At 42.7% G+C, this 13,292-nt stretch overlaps 2 protein-coding genes and 1 long non-coding RNA gene across 6 annotated transcripts in view; 2 read left to right on the top strand and 1 right to left on the bottom strand.

The window, feature by feature from the left end:
* Positions 1-3,287: 3,287 nt before the first annotated feature.
* LOC135321020 (uncharacterized) lies at positions 3,288-5,167 on the top strand. The gene is made up of 3 exons (XR_010380398.1): positions 3,288-3,571; positions 4,663-4,821; positions 5,033-5,167. It is a non-coding gene; the product is annotated as an uncharacterized LOC135321020 (long non-coding RNA).
* TIGD6 (tigger transposable element derived 6) lies at positions 4,616-9,324 on the bottom strand. Its single transcript, XM_010989501.3, has 2 exons — positions 9,229-9,324; positions 4,616-6,603 (listed from the first exon to the last, which is right to left on the bottom strand). The coding sequence occupies exon 2, from the start codon at positions 6,518-6,520 to the stop codon at positions 4,946-4,948; it is 1,575 nt and encodes a 524-aa protein (XP_010987803.1). The 5' UTR covers positions 6,521-6,603; positions 9,229-9,324; the 3' UTR covers positions 4,616-4,945.
* A 195-nt stretch (positions 9,325-9,519) lies between these two features.
* Positions 9,520-13,292, top strand: part of HMGXB3 (HMG-box containing 3) — a 57,076-nt gene continuing 53,303 nt past the window's right edge. For 3 of the 4 annotated variants that reach the window (XM_064484434.1, XM_064484435.1, XM_064484436.1), the window contains exons 1-2: positions 9,793-9,926; positions 12,542-12,680. In XM_064484434.1, the coding sequence (XP_064340504.1) occupies positions 12,544-12,680 (137 nt within the window). In that variant the 5' untranslated portion in view covers positions 9,793-9,926; positions 12,542-12,543. Of the gene's footprint in view, positions 9,927-12,541; positions 12,681-13,292 lie in introns of all 4 variants that reach the window. The other variant, XM_031449328.2, reaches the window with a different exon arrangement.

The raw sequence follows: 13,292 nt of genomic DNA on the forward strand, positions 1-13,292 counted from the left end.
CTTGTAAGTGGTTCTGTGATGTTTTCAGGTTAAGTTCAAAATTAATGCTTTAGCCAATAAGACCTTAAAATCTTTGTTCTTGCTTTCATCTCCAGTCTCTTGTCCTGCCACAAATCTTCCTCTTCACATGTCTACCTCTGACCTTAGCTGTTCCCAAATGGGCCATTGTTTATCACCCAGGGATTTATATATGCTGTTCCTTCTGCCAGAAGTTGCTCCCATCCCCATATGCTCAACTCCCTACTTCTCCTTCCAGATACTTCATATTAAATATCCCTTGCTCTTGGCAACATTTCTCTTTTTTTAATTGAAGTACCTTCAGTTACAACGTGTCGATTTCCGGTGTACAGAACAATGTCCCAGTCATACATATACATATATATATATATATTCACTTTCATATTCTTATTAAAGGTTATTGCAAGATATTGAACATAGTTCCCTGTGCTATACAACAGAAACTTTTTAAAATCTATTTTTATATACAGTGGCTAACATTTGTAAATTTCAAACTCCCAAATTTATCTCTTCCCACCCCCTTTCCCTGGTAACCCTAAGATTGTTTACTGTGTCTGCGAGTCTGTTTCTGTTTTGTAGATGAGTTCATAAGTGTCCTTATTCTTTTTTTTTTTTTGATTCCACATATGAGTGATACCATATGGTATTTTTCTTTCTCCTTCTGGCTCACTTCACTTAGAATGTTGATCTCCAGGTCCATCCATGTTGCTGCAAATGGCATTATTTTATTCTTTTTTTTTATCACTGAGTAATATTCCACTGTATAGATAGACCACAGCTTCTTTATCCAGTCATCTGTCGATGGACATTTAGGTTGCTTCTGTGTCTTGGCTATTGTATATAGTGCTGCTATGAACATTGGGGCACATGTATCTTTTTGAATTAGGTTCCCTCCGGATATATGCCCAGGAGTGGGAATGCTGGATCATATGGTAAGTCTATTTTTAGTTTTTTGAGGCATCTCCATACTGTTTTCCATAATGGCTGCATCAAAATACATTCTCATCAGCAGTGTGGGAGGGCTCCCTTTTCAACACTTCTTACTGAATTCCTTTTTACTTATGTAGGGGCTCCTTTGGGTTCCATCTCCATATTCCTGTATATTCTCTGCATATTCTCTAAAATAGCATTTGCTATTGTATTATTTTTCCCTCTCATCTGTCTCCTCTGCTAACTGGACTCGTTGAGGGTAGGGCCATGAACTTCATTCATCCTTAAAGCCTCTATGGCCAGCGACGGGTATTTTATAAGGTCCAATATATGATTATCGAAAGCATGGATATATTTGATGGATAGTTATTTCTCTAACACTGGCTTATTTGCAGAGCATGCCAATTATCTGCCCAGGGTCAATTACATTTCCCATGGTTACCGGAAGGTGAAGGGACAGGTGTATAATGGAGTGGATTGGGTGGTCTGAGGCAGTTATTTCTAAGGCAGTTGTTTGAACAAGTCCTACATCCTATGTCTCTTCTCTCTTTTCTCATCGCCACTCTACCATGTCAGAGAAATTACAAGCTGCTCCTCAGGTTTCTTCAGTTGGCTGAATTGTCTCCTTTATGTAGTCCACCTCTGCCCTCTGGTGGCAGGAATATGCTAACACATTCTACTTCAAAGGTAACTATGGTCCCAGTAGGATGAACAGTTAATAGGTCTGCAAATTTGGAGACCTATTTGTCTTTTCACATTATGATTTGCTGGAAAGATTAAATGATAGGAGGTGAAACAGTGCTTGACATAAATAGGCAATGATAAGTTTTAGTTTCCTTCCTTTTTAATGAAAGAGCTCATCTTAGGAATAGGACAAAGAAGGCTCCTTGAGTTTTATCTACTGACTGGGCTAGTTGGTTCTGGAACACTGAGTCCCAGGATATGTTAGTGGAAGAAAGGACTGGTAAGGCAGGTCCCTGCTTCTGGATGGTACTGGTAAAGTTCCAAATAGGGACGGGTAGTAATGACAATAGACAGGATTTGTGGAACACTTAGTCTGTGCCAGGTACACATTTTTATCCTCATGACAGCACAACTGAGGTACATACCTAGTCTCAGAAGGTTGGCTTACAGAGTGGATTGGTCACCTGGGACAAAATTGTATCCTCAAGTGGGTTTGTAGGGACTAGAGAGTCAAGGTGAAGCCACAGAAGGCCTGCTGAAGACAGCAGACTAAGAAATGAAAATATCAACCTCTTTTAGTTTAATAAACAAAGTGTCAAACTAAAAATCCTAATGTCCAATAGAATCAAAGTTTCACTGCTGTAAACCAGACTGCGAAATCTCTCTCCTTTGATGATTTCCATCTACTGGGATCTAATTCATGTGATACGTTAAATGAGTCAAGAATGTGGTTTTTTTTTTTTTTTTTAGTTGTTTGTTTTGGTTGTTGGTGGGAGGTAATTAGGTTTATTTGTTTATTTTTAGTGGCGGTACTGGGGATTCAACCCAGGACCTTATGCATGCTATGCATGTGCTCCACCACTGAGCTGTATACCCTCCCTCCTCCGTTTTTTTTTAAAGCAAGTTTGTTGGGGGTTGGGTATAGCTCAGTGGTAGAACACATGCTTAGCATGCACAAGATCCTGGGCTCAATGCCCAGTACCTACATTAAAAAAAAAAGTTTAAACACATCATTTACTGAATATTACTATAAAAAAGCACTTAGACAAAGCCTTTCATACTAAAGTCTTGTGTGTAGAAATGGAGAATCCTGCAGTGACCTTCTGTGGAAGGATACTAGTTTAACTCTCTATATTAGAATTCTTTATTATCAAAGAACAGATTATAACCTGAAGTGGAGTAATATTTGAGGCAATGATATTCATGGAAAATTTCTGCGTATCTTTTTAAATAGAGGACAACCCTGCCTTATCTCCACGCCATTTTCTAGTAGAATAAGTGCTTCATACAGCTTTAAAAATAAGGTGGCTTTGACACATTAGGCCTGTGTGTTAATTTATATGCAAATGTTTACTGATGTGCCTAGGCACCAAGGCTGACTGGTCTAGTTAATGAGTTTACAGTCTAGTTAAAGAGCCATAGAACACTGATAAAACACTGAAGTGCTTAACTGAATGGTAGAGACAAAAGTGCTGAGGAGTTGAGGGAGCTAAGGGTGGAGCTGGTTCTGGAGTCTTCAAGAAAGGCTGGAAGAAAGAAGACTTCAGTTAGTTCTTGGAGAATATGTAAGGCCTTGCTTGGTAGAGAACAGGATGAGGCATTCAGGCAAAGGCACACTAACAGACAGGGGTACAGAGTGAGAGAAGACGGGCCCTGGAGGGGGTGGGGTGGGGGGCTTGAGCAGCACACACACTGAACTGGACTGAAAAACTGAGCTGGAAATGCAGCTTGTAGTCAACTCCAGAGGGTGCTAAAACTCAGCTGAATAATCTGGTCTTCTATTTTTTTTTTCTTTTTAGGCATTTGGGAGCCACCGCAGATACGTGGGCAGAGGAAGTGGCATAATGCCAGCAGATCTAACATTATGTGCAAAATGGACTTTCAGGAGAAAGATGAGGGAAGAAATTATAAATTGTGTCAATGATCCTGACACAAGATGGTGAGAGAAATTAAGGTGCTGACAATGAGACAAAACCACAGGACTTAGCCAGAAGACACTCTTTTCCTCTTCTATATGTTAAGAATTTAAAATATGCATAAGTACTTTTAATTCAAATTATACTAGCTTCTTAAAAGGAAAAATATCTAAAATGAGCTTTAGAAACATATCTATTTAAACATCTGCTGTTTGTTTTTGTGATTGTTGTTTTGTTCAACGTGGAAGCAGTACTTTCTATGATTAATCTGCTTCATACATCTGTTTCAATTAAGTAACTACAGAAAGATGAATAACTTGCTGTGGGTTTTTGAAATAGCCACACAATTAACCCTGGGTCAGGGAACTATGCTACAACACCAACAGGTATTGTGCGTACCTTCTAAAAATTAAACTGACACTTAAATAACTTATTAGGAATAGGTACTAGGGTTATAAAGAATATTAAGAATGCCTTTTTATAGAAGAAAAACTTAAATATAAATCTGATTATCAATTTATATAGTTTTAAATAACTTAAATTCAACTCTGCTCTAGCAGACTTCTCTGAAGAACAAACACAAAGAGAACAAGGGTGATTTATGAAGTAATTTTAGTGGAGGAAAACATAGTGTGCCTTCACACTAATTACATGGTTCAGGCTGGATTATCCACAGGTGTGGAGAGGACCAGTGTGGATAATCCAAATATGCAAACACTCTCACACGTGTCATCTCTCTCACAGGCGTTGCTCTCACCTTGTCTGCATTTGAGAGGTACACTGGGCTGTATATTCTTCCCCTGATTCTGATTAACAGGATTCTCTGATGTTTACCATGCCTCCCAGATTGTATCATGTCTCCTCTTTCAGGCACTTTGTTTCCCTGTGCCCCTGCTCCCTGTTCATAATAATCCTGAAGTACTACAAGATGCTTTGATAGTCTAGATGACTTTTGTAATTATTTTGGCACAGACAGATGTACCTCTACTGAATACTTGGTGGAGCATTCAAGAGAATAGCTGAGGATGTTCTGGAGTTATCAAATCAGCAGGAAGGAGTTAACAGCCTTGGAGTATGAACAGCTTATGCTTTTTATTTTTTGATTTTTTGACAGTTAGTGATTGGGAGTATTCAGATGGCCAACTGAAGAGAGGAGTGCTAGAACCCAGCTAGACCAGTGGTTCTCAAAGAATGAACCCCGGATCACAGAAGCTTCAGCATCACCCGGGCACTTGTTAGAAATGAAAATTCTTGGTCCCCAAATTCCATTCAAGTAAGTTTCCTGGTTATTTCAGAAACCTGGAATGAACTTAAAATTTAAGTTCAATATCCTATCTAAAGAAATATTTATTATTGTGAACTACATCTTCTAAATTAAAAGTCAGTTAATTTCTACATTATTTTGTTTGGAGGAAATCTGTAATTTTGGAATCAACAGGAGTTTGTGTCACTCTTCTCATTAAATATTCATCTATGCCATTTAGCTGTCCAAAGATGGCATCAGGAACACCTACACAAGTGGAAAGGAACCGTCTAAGTTTCTGTACACTTGAGATGGCCTCTGTGAGGGTGATTTTTGGCTGCTGTGGTAAAGAAGCCTCCCCGTCATCTTCACTTCCAGCTTCATCAGTATTTTCACCAGCCCTCATGTCCTGGATGACCTCTGTGTCCAGCAGCTCCTGAGAGATGATGAGATCATCATCTGCAGTGACAAAGTCCTGGAAATTTATTTCATTTGGGACACAAGTGGCAATAGCCACTGAGTGCCACAACTTTTCGATGGCAATATCTGGTTCACTGGCTGCTGCTTCTGTGTCAGATTCCGTCAGTTCCACAGGGATGATGCCTGCCTTCTGCCAGCATCTCACCACTGTGGACTGCTTGACTGACCACCAGGCCGCAGCAATCATGTCAATGGCCTGCCTGATGTCCACTTTTTCCTGATCCTCACTGCTGTTGAGCTTGAGGAGGATCTGTTTTAGAAAGTGGCCCCTGTACAGCACTTTCACGGTATGAATTATGCCAAGATTCAGTGGCTGCAAGACGGCAGTACAGTTTGAGGGCAGATACCCCACCTGAATCCTTTCCAAGTGTGGAAGCATGTTGTGAGCAGAGCAGTTGTCGATCAGCAGGAGGATCCGGCGTTCAGCCCGCTTCATCCTGGCATCCACTTGCATCAGCCACTCATTAAATAGATCCTGCGTCATCCATGCCCACTGGTTGGCTCGGTAATCACAAGGGAGGGAATGGACATTCTTGAGGCAGCGTGGGTTAGCTGACCTACCAACAATCAATGGTCTCATTTTTTCAGTCCCTGAAGCATTGCAACAAAAGAGGGCTGTCAACCGCTGCCTTGCTTTCTTTCCCCCTCTACAATGATCCCCTTTTGCTACAAGCGTGTGCTGGGGAAGCAACTGGAAAAACACTCCTGTCTCATCAGCATTAAAGATATCATCTGGGCTGTAGTCAGCAATTAGTTTTATAATTTCCCCTGCATGCCACTCATTAACCTTATCTATTCCTAAACTATTCATTAGTCTGCCACTATCTTCTCTACAGACTGCTTTCAAAGCAATTCCATGGCGATCCCGAAATCTGTTCAGCCAGCCCACACTTGCTTGAAAATTGTCATAGCCAAGCATGTTGGCCAGGTTTAGCGCTTTTTTCCGAATGACAGAACCAGTCACGAGAATGTTTTTGGCATGGATTTCTTGAAACCAAGCAAAAACAGCCTTATCAATGTCATCATAAAGAGCATTCCTCATCCTTTTCCGTTGAGGTCCCACAGATGCTTCCCGCACCTTTTCTTCAAATCTGGCGCGATCCTTTAAGAATGTAGACAATGTAGAAGGAGTGATACCGAATTCTTTTGCCACATCGCCTTTCCTCTTGCCCGAGTCTACAGCTTCTACAACTTTCATTTTCTCCTCCAGGGAGAACTGCCGACGCTTCTTGTTCCCCTTGGTTGCCATGTTTGTAGAGCAAGGGCTGGGCCACAACTGCCAGGGCTGTGTCTGTTCCTCCTCTCAGCTTGTTTTGCCACAAGTATGGAAAACTGAGAAGACAAAATGGAGTGCCTATCAGGAACCAAAGATAATAGATTGTCCCTAAAAGATAGGTTCGTATTTTTAAAAATCTTATTAGAAAATGATAATATAAGGCCAAAGTCAAGAAAAGACAAGACTCATGCTACTGACTTTTTGTAGAGATTACTTACGCAGACTCATAGAATGTTTGAAATGGAAGAGATCTTACAGATAGTCTGGTTTATTTAAACTTTCTGAGCCTTTGTAAAAATAATAACAATGTCTGGTCTGTCTACTATGAGAAGAGATTGAAATAAGATATGGTAAAAGAGCTTTGCAAATAGCAATGCATTGTATAGATTGAAGGAATTATTTATCTGGCTTATTTTATAGATACAGACTGAGGACCTACCCGGGTTCATACAGCTCAGATTTCTTGACTCAGATTAGTGCTATTTCTGCCACTCCATAGTCCTGCTTGAAATTCCACCTAAATGAGATCTTGAAAGCTCTATCAACATTTAGCTTGGAAGGATTTTCAGATGTTTCTGGTAGCTACACTTCATTAAATGAATATTTACAGGTGCCAAGTGGCAAAGATACAGTGATGAACAACATAGTCAAGGTCCTTGCCCTTATGAAATATACAATGTGATTGGGGGAGATACACAATAAGTGAACAGATAAAAAGTTAATTGAGTGTGATATGTGCTATGAAGGAAATAAACACAATCCAACAGTAGCAGTTTTGGTAACTGCCTTTTGGTAATTGCTTAGACTTTTATCATGAGAGTCCTCAAAGGACAAGAGAAGCTGCTGTGACCTTATGCTGTGACTGCTCCTTCCTAAGGGCTGGCTTCTGACAACACCTCTGTACATCTATCTAGCTATTCATGGCATTTTTCTATGTGTGAAGCACTGTGCTTGATGCCTGCCATACAGAGATGAATGGAGCAAAGTGCCTACCACTGAGGAGCCTATCAGGGAAGCAAGGAAGACAAACACTAGAGTGTATGGAATGCTATAAAAGGTTACAAAGTACTGTGAATGAGAACATAGAAGTGGGATTATCAACTTGATGGGGCATGGATGGATGTGCACTTCAAAGAGGAAACAATACTTATGTTGGGCCTTAAGTACTAACAAATAGGAATTCACAAGATAGAAAGAAACATATGTAAAGGCAATGAAGTAGTACAGAAAATAAAAAGGCATGGGAAAAAAAAATAAGTCTTTGGAGAAGAAAACAAGGTCCAAATCACAGAAAGGCCTAGTAAGGGTTCTAGCTTGATCCTGGGACAATAAGAGGCCTTTAGAGTTTTGGTTTTTGTTTTTGGAATGACATGATAAGATTTGCATGTTAGAAAGAGTCCTTTGGTTGTAAGGTGGAGAACCTAATGGATAAAGTCCATTTTCTTAAGACATGGCCTTAAATCAGAAGATAAAAAGCCCAATAGGCCATAAATAGTTGTGGTATGTTAATCTGAGTGCAAGAAGAAGCTCTTGAACAATTTTAAGCACAGAGAAAGATGACTGCTGCATGAAGAATGGAATTGAAGGGTGTCAAGGGAAAGGCAGGAGACTAATTAGGAGGCTGCTGCAGGAGTCCCGATGTGAGATAATGGTAGCCTGGATTAGAGTAATACTGTAGATGATAAGAAGTAGTCAGTTTGGGACTATATTTTTGCAGCTCTTACTGATGAACTGGATATGAGGTGCAAGAGGAGTTAGTGATAACTCCCAGACTTCTGGCTTGAGCATTGAACAATCCAGTGAATGATGATGTCATTTACTGAGATGGGAACCAATTATTAAGGATCTACTTCATAAACGTAATTTGTTACTTTACATGCTTAATATAGCTTACATGTGGTAGGACTGGGATTCAAACTCAGGGAGGTTCAGCACAAAGCTAGTGTTCTGAACGTTACAGAGGCCAATATAGCTTATTCAGGGAAGTACCAGTACTGAAAATAAACGTGGGAAGAGAATGAATCAAGAGCAAAACCAAAGTCTTGTAGGTCAGGCCAAGTTTGAATTTTATTCTAAGTGAACGAGAAGACACTGGAGAGTGACCTAATCAGACTTAACGGTGCATATCAATCTGGCTGTTGTGTGGAGAATAGATAGTAGATGGACAATAATGGAAATGGGGAGAAATTGCATCAGTCCAGGCAGGAGATGATGATGAGTAGAAGGCTGGTGACAGGGATAGAGAAAGGTGACAGTGGTAAATGAAGAAAAGTAGGCAGGTTGAAAATGCATTTGCAAGACAGTGAGGGTGCGGGGACTTGTACAAATGTGGGACAATCTGTGATATTGGCGGGAAAGGACAATACAATCCTTATTTCATTTCGGAGCCTCTGCACATGGTGATTCAGCTCGGTTTACTCACTCACTACCATTACTGTGTGGGGGGCCGTGGGAGAGACGGATTGAGGGGAGATCACCGGGGTGAGGACGGCTTGACGCGGCCGGCACTAAGACTTAAGAACCCTATCCTGAACAAGCGGGGACAGACTGAGGAGGGTTGAGGTGAGGCCTTGAACGCCGTGCTGGGAGGGTGGTGCTGGGGCTCTTCAGGCCCGACGTGGCTTTCAGAGGTGAGGCGGGGCCTGGACCCCTCACGCTCCGCACAGCCCCGCCCCAGTTACCTGAACGCCCTACGGCAATGCCCGGGGGGCTGAGGGCGTCCACAGCGGGCGGCCGCAGCTTCCTCCTCCTCCCGGAACCTCTAGCCGGAAGCAGTCCGTCCGCCTTAGCAGCCCCCTTCCAAGCCCGTAAGCAGTTTCTATGGGCCCGCCCCTCAGCCAGAGCTGTACTGTTGCGCTTGCGCAAGGGGACGCACGCAGTCACGCGCCGCCGGCCGCTTCCGGCGTGCCGCGAGGGCCGCCGGGACGGGTCTCCCTGGCGATCCGAGGTGTGTTGCTCCGGCTCTTGCTCCCGCCGAACTGTGCCGCGGTGACGCCCGTGCCCCTGCTGACTTCCTCGGGCTCCCCGGGGCTTGACCCCCGGGGCCCTCAGCAGGCGTCAGTGAAGAGCCTGCGGAGCGAACCTGTGCTCTCATACCCGCCCAACGCGACCCTGTATCGCGACTCTGAGGAAGGGGATCCAGAGGGGCTGTCGCGACTCCGCGCCGTGTGTCGCCGGGCGGGGCCGCGGGGCCGGGGCTCCTTTAGCACCCGGGATGCGCTCGCGAGCCCTCGTCTCCACTTCCTTGTTGCCACTGTCACGACTGGAGCCGCCTCTCGCCGACAGCGGGGAGCCCGAGTGCGCCGGCCAGTCCCCTCGTCGAGCCCCCTGGCCGGGCGCCTCCGGGAATGTGAGCCGCGCAACTTGCACGCTCCTCCGGGTAAGTCCGGCCCTCGAGCACCGTGCTGCACCGCACCGCACCGCGGACCGGCTGGGCGTCCTCGAGCTGAGTGCTCTGGCTCTCTCAGCCCTGTTGCCTGTTCCACATAGTGGTAGCAATGAGCCTTAGTCTCCTACTCCCGCATTTGGTACCTTTGGGACATCTAAGGCCCGTAGTCAAACCTTGCCCACAGCTGAGCCGTTAGCAGCCATTTAATGAGGTCCCGAGGAGGAGCTGGTGGAACAGTGAAAGTACCTCACAAATTTCAGGTACTGCCCTTATCCCTCTTTCACAGATGAGAAAACTGAGGCTGAGAGTAAATGGATGGTTCAAGGTCATAGAGCTTTGCGCGTGCTATTAAAATACGTAACTTAAAATAATACCCTGATCTGCCTTCCAGAGCGCTTGGTTTTAACATATTATCTTGCCGATTTTTCTTTTCTTCTTTTTTTTTTTTCCATTGCTTTACTGAGTGAGGCCTAGAATCTGAAAAACAATTATGGACTCAAGCTTAAAACTGGCTAATCAAACAAGCAAAAACCCAGGATAGTCTCTTCCTGCCCCCACCCCAATATGGTTGTAATGATTTTGTTTTAGCTTTCTTTGTTCTGGGTGCTAAAACCCTGTATGTCATTCTTTATAGACGCTCCCCTGCAGTTACTTATTTTATTGCTTTTCTTTGCAAGATTATCAAGGGCTGAGAAGTGAATTATTAAAGGCAAAAAACCACAGTCCTCACATAGCTTAGATTTGAATCCTAGAGGGCCTTACTTAGTGAAGGCACTGGCCTATTTCTTACTCAGCCAAGTCGTGGGTTATTTTTTCTTCCAGGGTTGCCCTAAGACAGAATACAGGGTCGTTTTTGGTGGGTTTTGTTTGTTTGTTTTCCAGTGGGAAAGGAAATCATTTAAAGACGACACAGAACTGGAAAGAACCTTAGGAATATTGTGTCCTTCGTCCTGGGTATATCTTTTAAGTTACAGGTGAAATATTGTCTCCATTTTCTAGGAGAGGGTTTTTTGCTTTCATAGTCTTCTCAAAGGAATTCTTGCCTCAGAAAGTTAGGAGCTGCTGATTTCAGCCTCTTCAGTCTCACTCAAGGAACAGCTGAAATTTAGGATGGGGAATAGACTTGTTGGAGATCACATCGTTAGAATTTAGACTTGGATCCAGGTCTCCTGACTCAATATACGGTGCTTTTTTTCTCATACTTTAACAGATACCTCATCTTTTGTGGATTGAGGTCTAAATGAAGTCGGAGTGGACCTTGGAATGCACATACCAGTTCTGTGTTTACTACCATGGCTCCCTCCCTCTTCCCAGAATCCTGAATTCTCTTCTAACAGATTTTCCGGAGCAACTGTATTATTTCGCTCTCATAAAATTCAAGTAGTTTCTGGGAACCTTTCTTCCTCCAAAGATTGAGTCTGTGGGCAAAACCCTAACTTAGAATGTGGCCCCAAATTAACTCTTCTTGAACTAGTCATTGAGGTGTTTTGTTTTGTTTTGTTTTTAATGCTTTCCTTTCTCTAGGAAAAGCTGTTAGGCTTTCTGTCTCTTAGGTCAGTGCTAGAGAGTTAGTTGGTCTATCAAATTACAGCTTAGATCTCAGCTGTTCAGTACCATAGTCATTAGCCTTATGTGGTTATTTAAGTTAATTACAGTTAAACAAAATGAAATCAGTTCAGTTCCTCAATCACACAAGCCCTATTTCAGGTGCTTAATAGCCATAAGTAGCTACCATACTGAGGAGCACAGGTGAAGAACATTTATCACGGAGAGTGTTTTGATCACTGCTGGTTTAGAGCTTTCCAGTGGAGGTGGGAGCAGTGAAGTATAATGAAAGAAAGGTCACAGATGAATTACTGAATTTAAGAAATCTTTCGAGTCCCTGGGTGTGGTAGCCTTGGGCAGGTCATTAAGCATCTCAGCCACAGGTTATCCATCTTTAATAATGAACCTTTTTGTATAGCACTTGACGATTCTCAAATGGAGTTATGTCCTTGGAGCCTTATCACTGTAAATCTATGGTGAGATGATTGAGACATGGCTCTTTTTGAGAGAATTGAATCTAAAGCAGCTAAAGAACCTGCCCAAAGTCACACAAGCCGGCAGAGTGTAGAGAAACTCTTTACATATAGGAACTTAACTACATGTCTGAATGAATGAATGAGTCAATGAAGCATTTTGCTTCAAGTGATGAAACATGAGGGAGAGTCCACAACTGACTCCTGGCCAACTATTTACCTCTTACCGTAGGGAATTCTTGTAATGTGGGGCTAACAAATCTCTGAGTTGAAGGATTACTGAGGGTCCCATGAGTGAATGTAAGTGAAAGGGCTGTCTAAGCTAGTGATTGCCGATTTGCCTAGTCAGAGGAATCACCTGGTGCACTTGTTAAGCATACAGATTGCCATACCTTTCAGAGATTCTGATTCAGAAGTGGAACCCTGAATTCTGTATGTTTAGTAAGTTTCCCAGGTCCTTCTGGATCTGCTGAGTTTGGAAATGACTAAGCCTTAAGGCCTGGCAGAGATAAGGGATCATTGGTTCAGGGGGCTGCTGTCCCCTTAGGGTAGATTCTTGAAACTTGTTTATGTTTGACTTTCCTCTAGCCATGGATGCATCATATGATGGTACTGAGGTAACTGTCGTGATGGAGGAAATTGAGGAAGCCTACTGTTATACGTCCCCTGGGCCACCCAAGAAGAAGAAAAAATATAAAATACATGGAGAAAAGGCCAAGAAACCCAGGTTAGCCAACACATTTTGGTAGCTGGCATTTATAAATAGAAGCTATTTGGAGAGCTGTGTTGAAGAAGATGTTAGGCTATGTCCAGATTCATTGGGAGTGCCAAGTCAACTGTTAAAGTTTCCGAATGGGCATTGAGGTTGTGGGGAGAGGGAGACAGGGAGTGGGAAGTGGCCAATTGATGCCAGCAGTTGCCATTCCTGTCAAGATCTTGGTCATGTTTCCAGGCTATAGCACAAAATATACATACAAATGATGGAAGCTCTGTACAAGAGGACCACTTTAAAAAATTATGATTAATACTGTTGTCATTTAAATATTTTAAATAGGACATTGATAAAAAAAAATGTGGGATTATAAATAGCACCAATGGTATCTATAAAGAATATCAAAATTGTAGCTCTAATCACCCTCTTACCTGTGAACACTGTAGACTTCTTGGTGAGGTTCTTAGTATTGGATCACTTTGATAGTTTTACCTGCTTCCCTCTCTCAGCCTTATTGAGGTGCTGCTGGCCAATGAGATGACAAAAGGCTGTGGAGAGGAGTAGAGTGGGAGTGATAATCCATCTAATTAACCTTTACCTAAGAGTGGAATGACAGGGCACCTTTAT

This window comes from Camelus dromedarius, chromosome 3 (assembly GCF_036321535.1).
Source record: "Camelus dromedarius isolate mCamDro1 chromosome 3, mCamDro1.pat, whole genome shotgun sequence".
Taxonomy (NCBI): Eukaryota; Metazoa; Chordata; class Mammalia; order Artiodactyla; family Camelidae; genus Camelus; species Camelus dromedarius.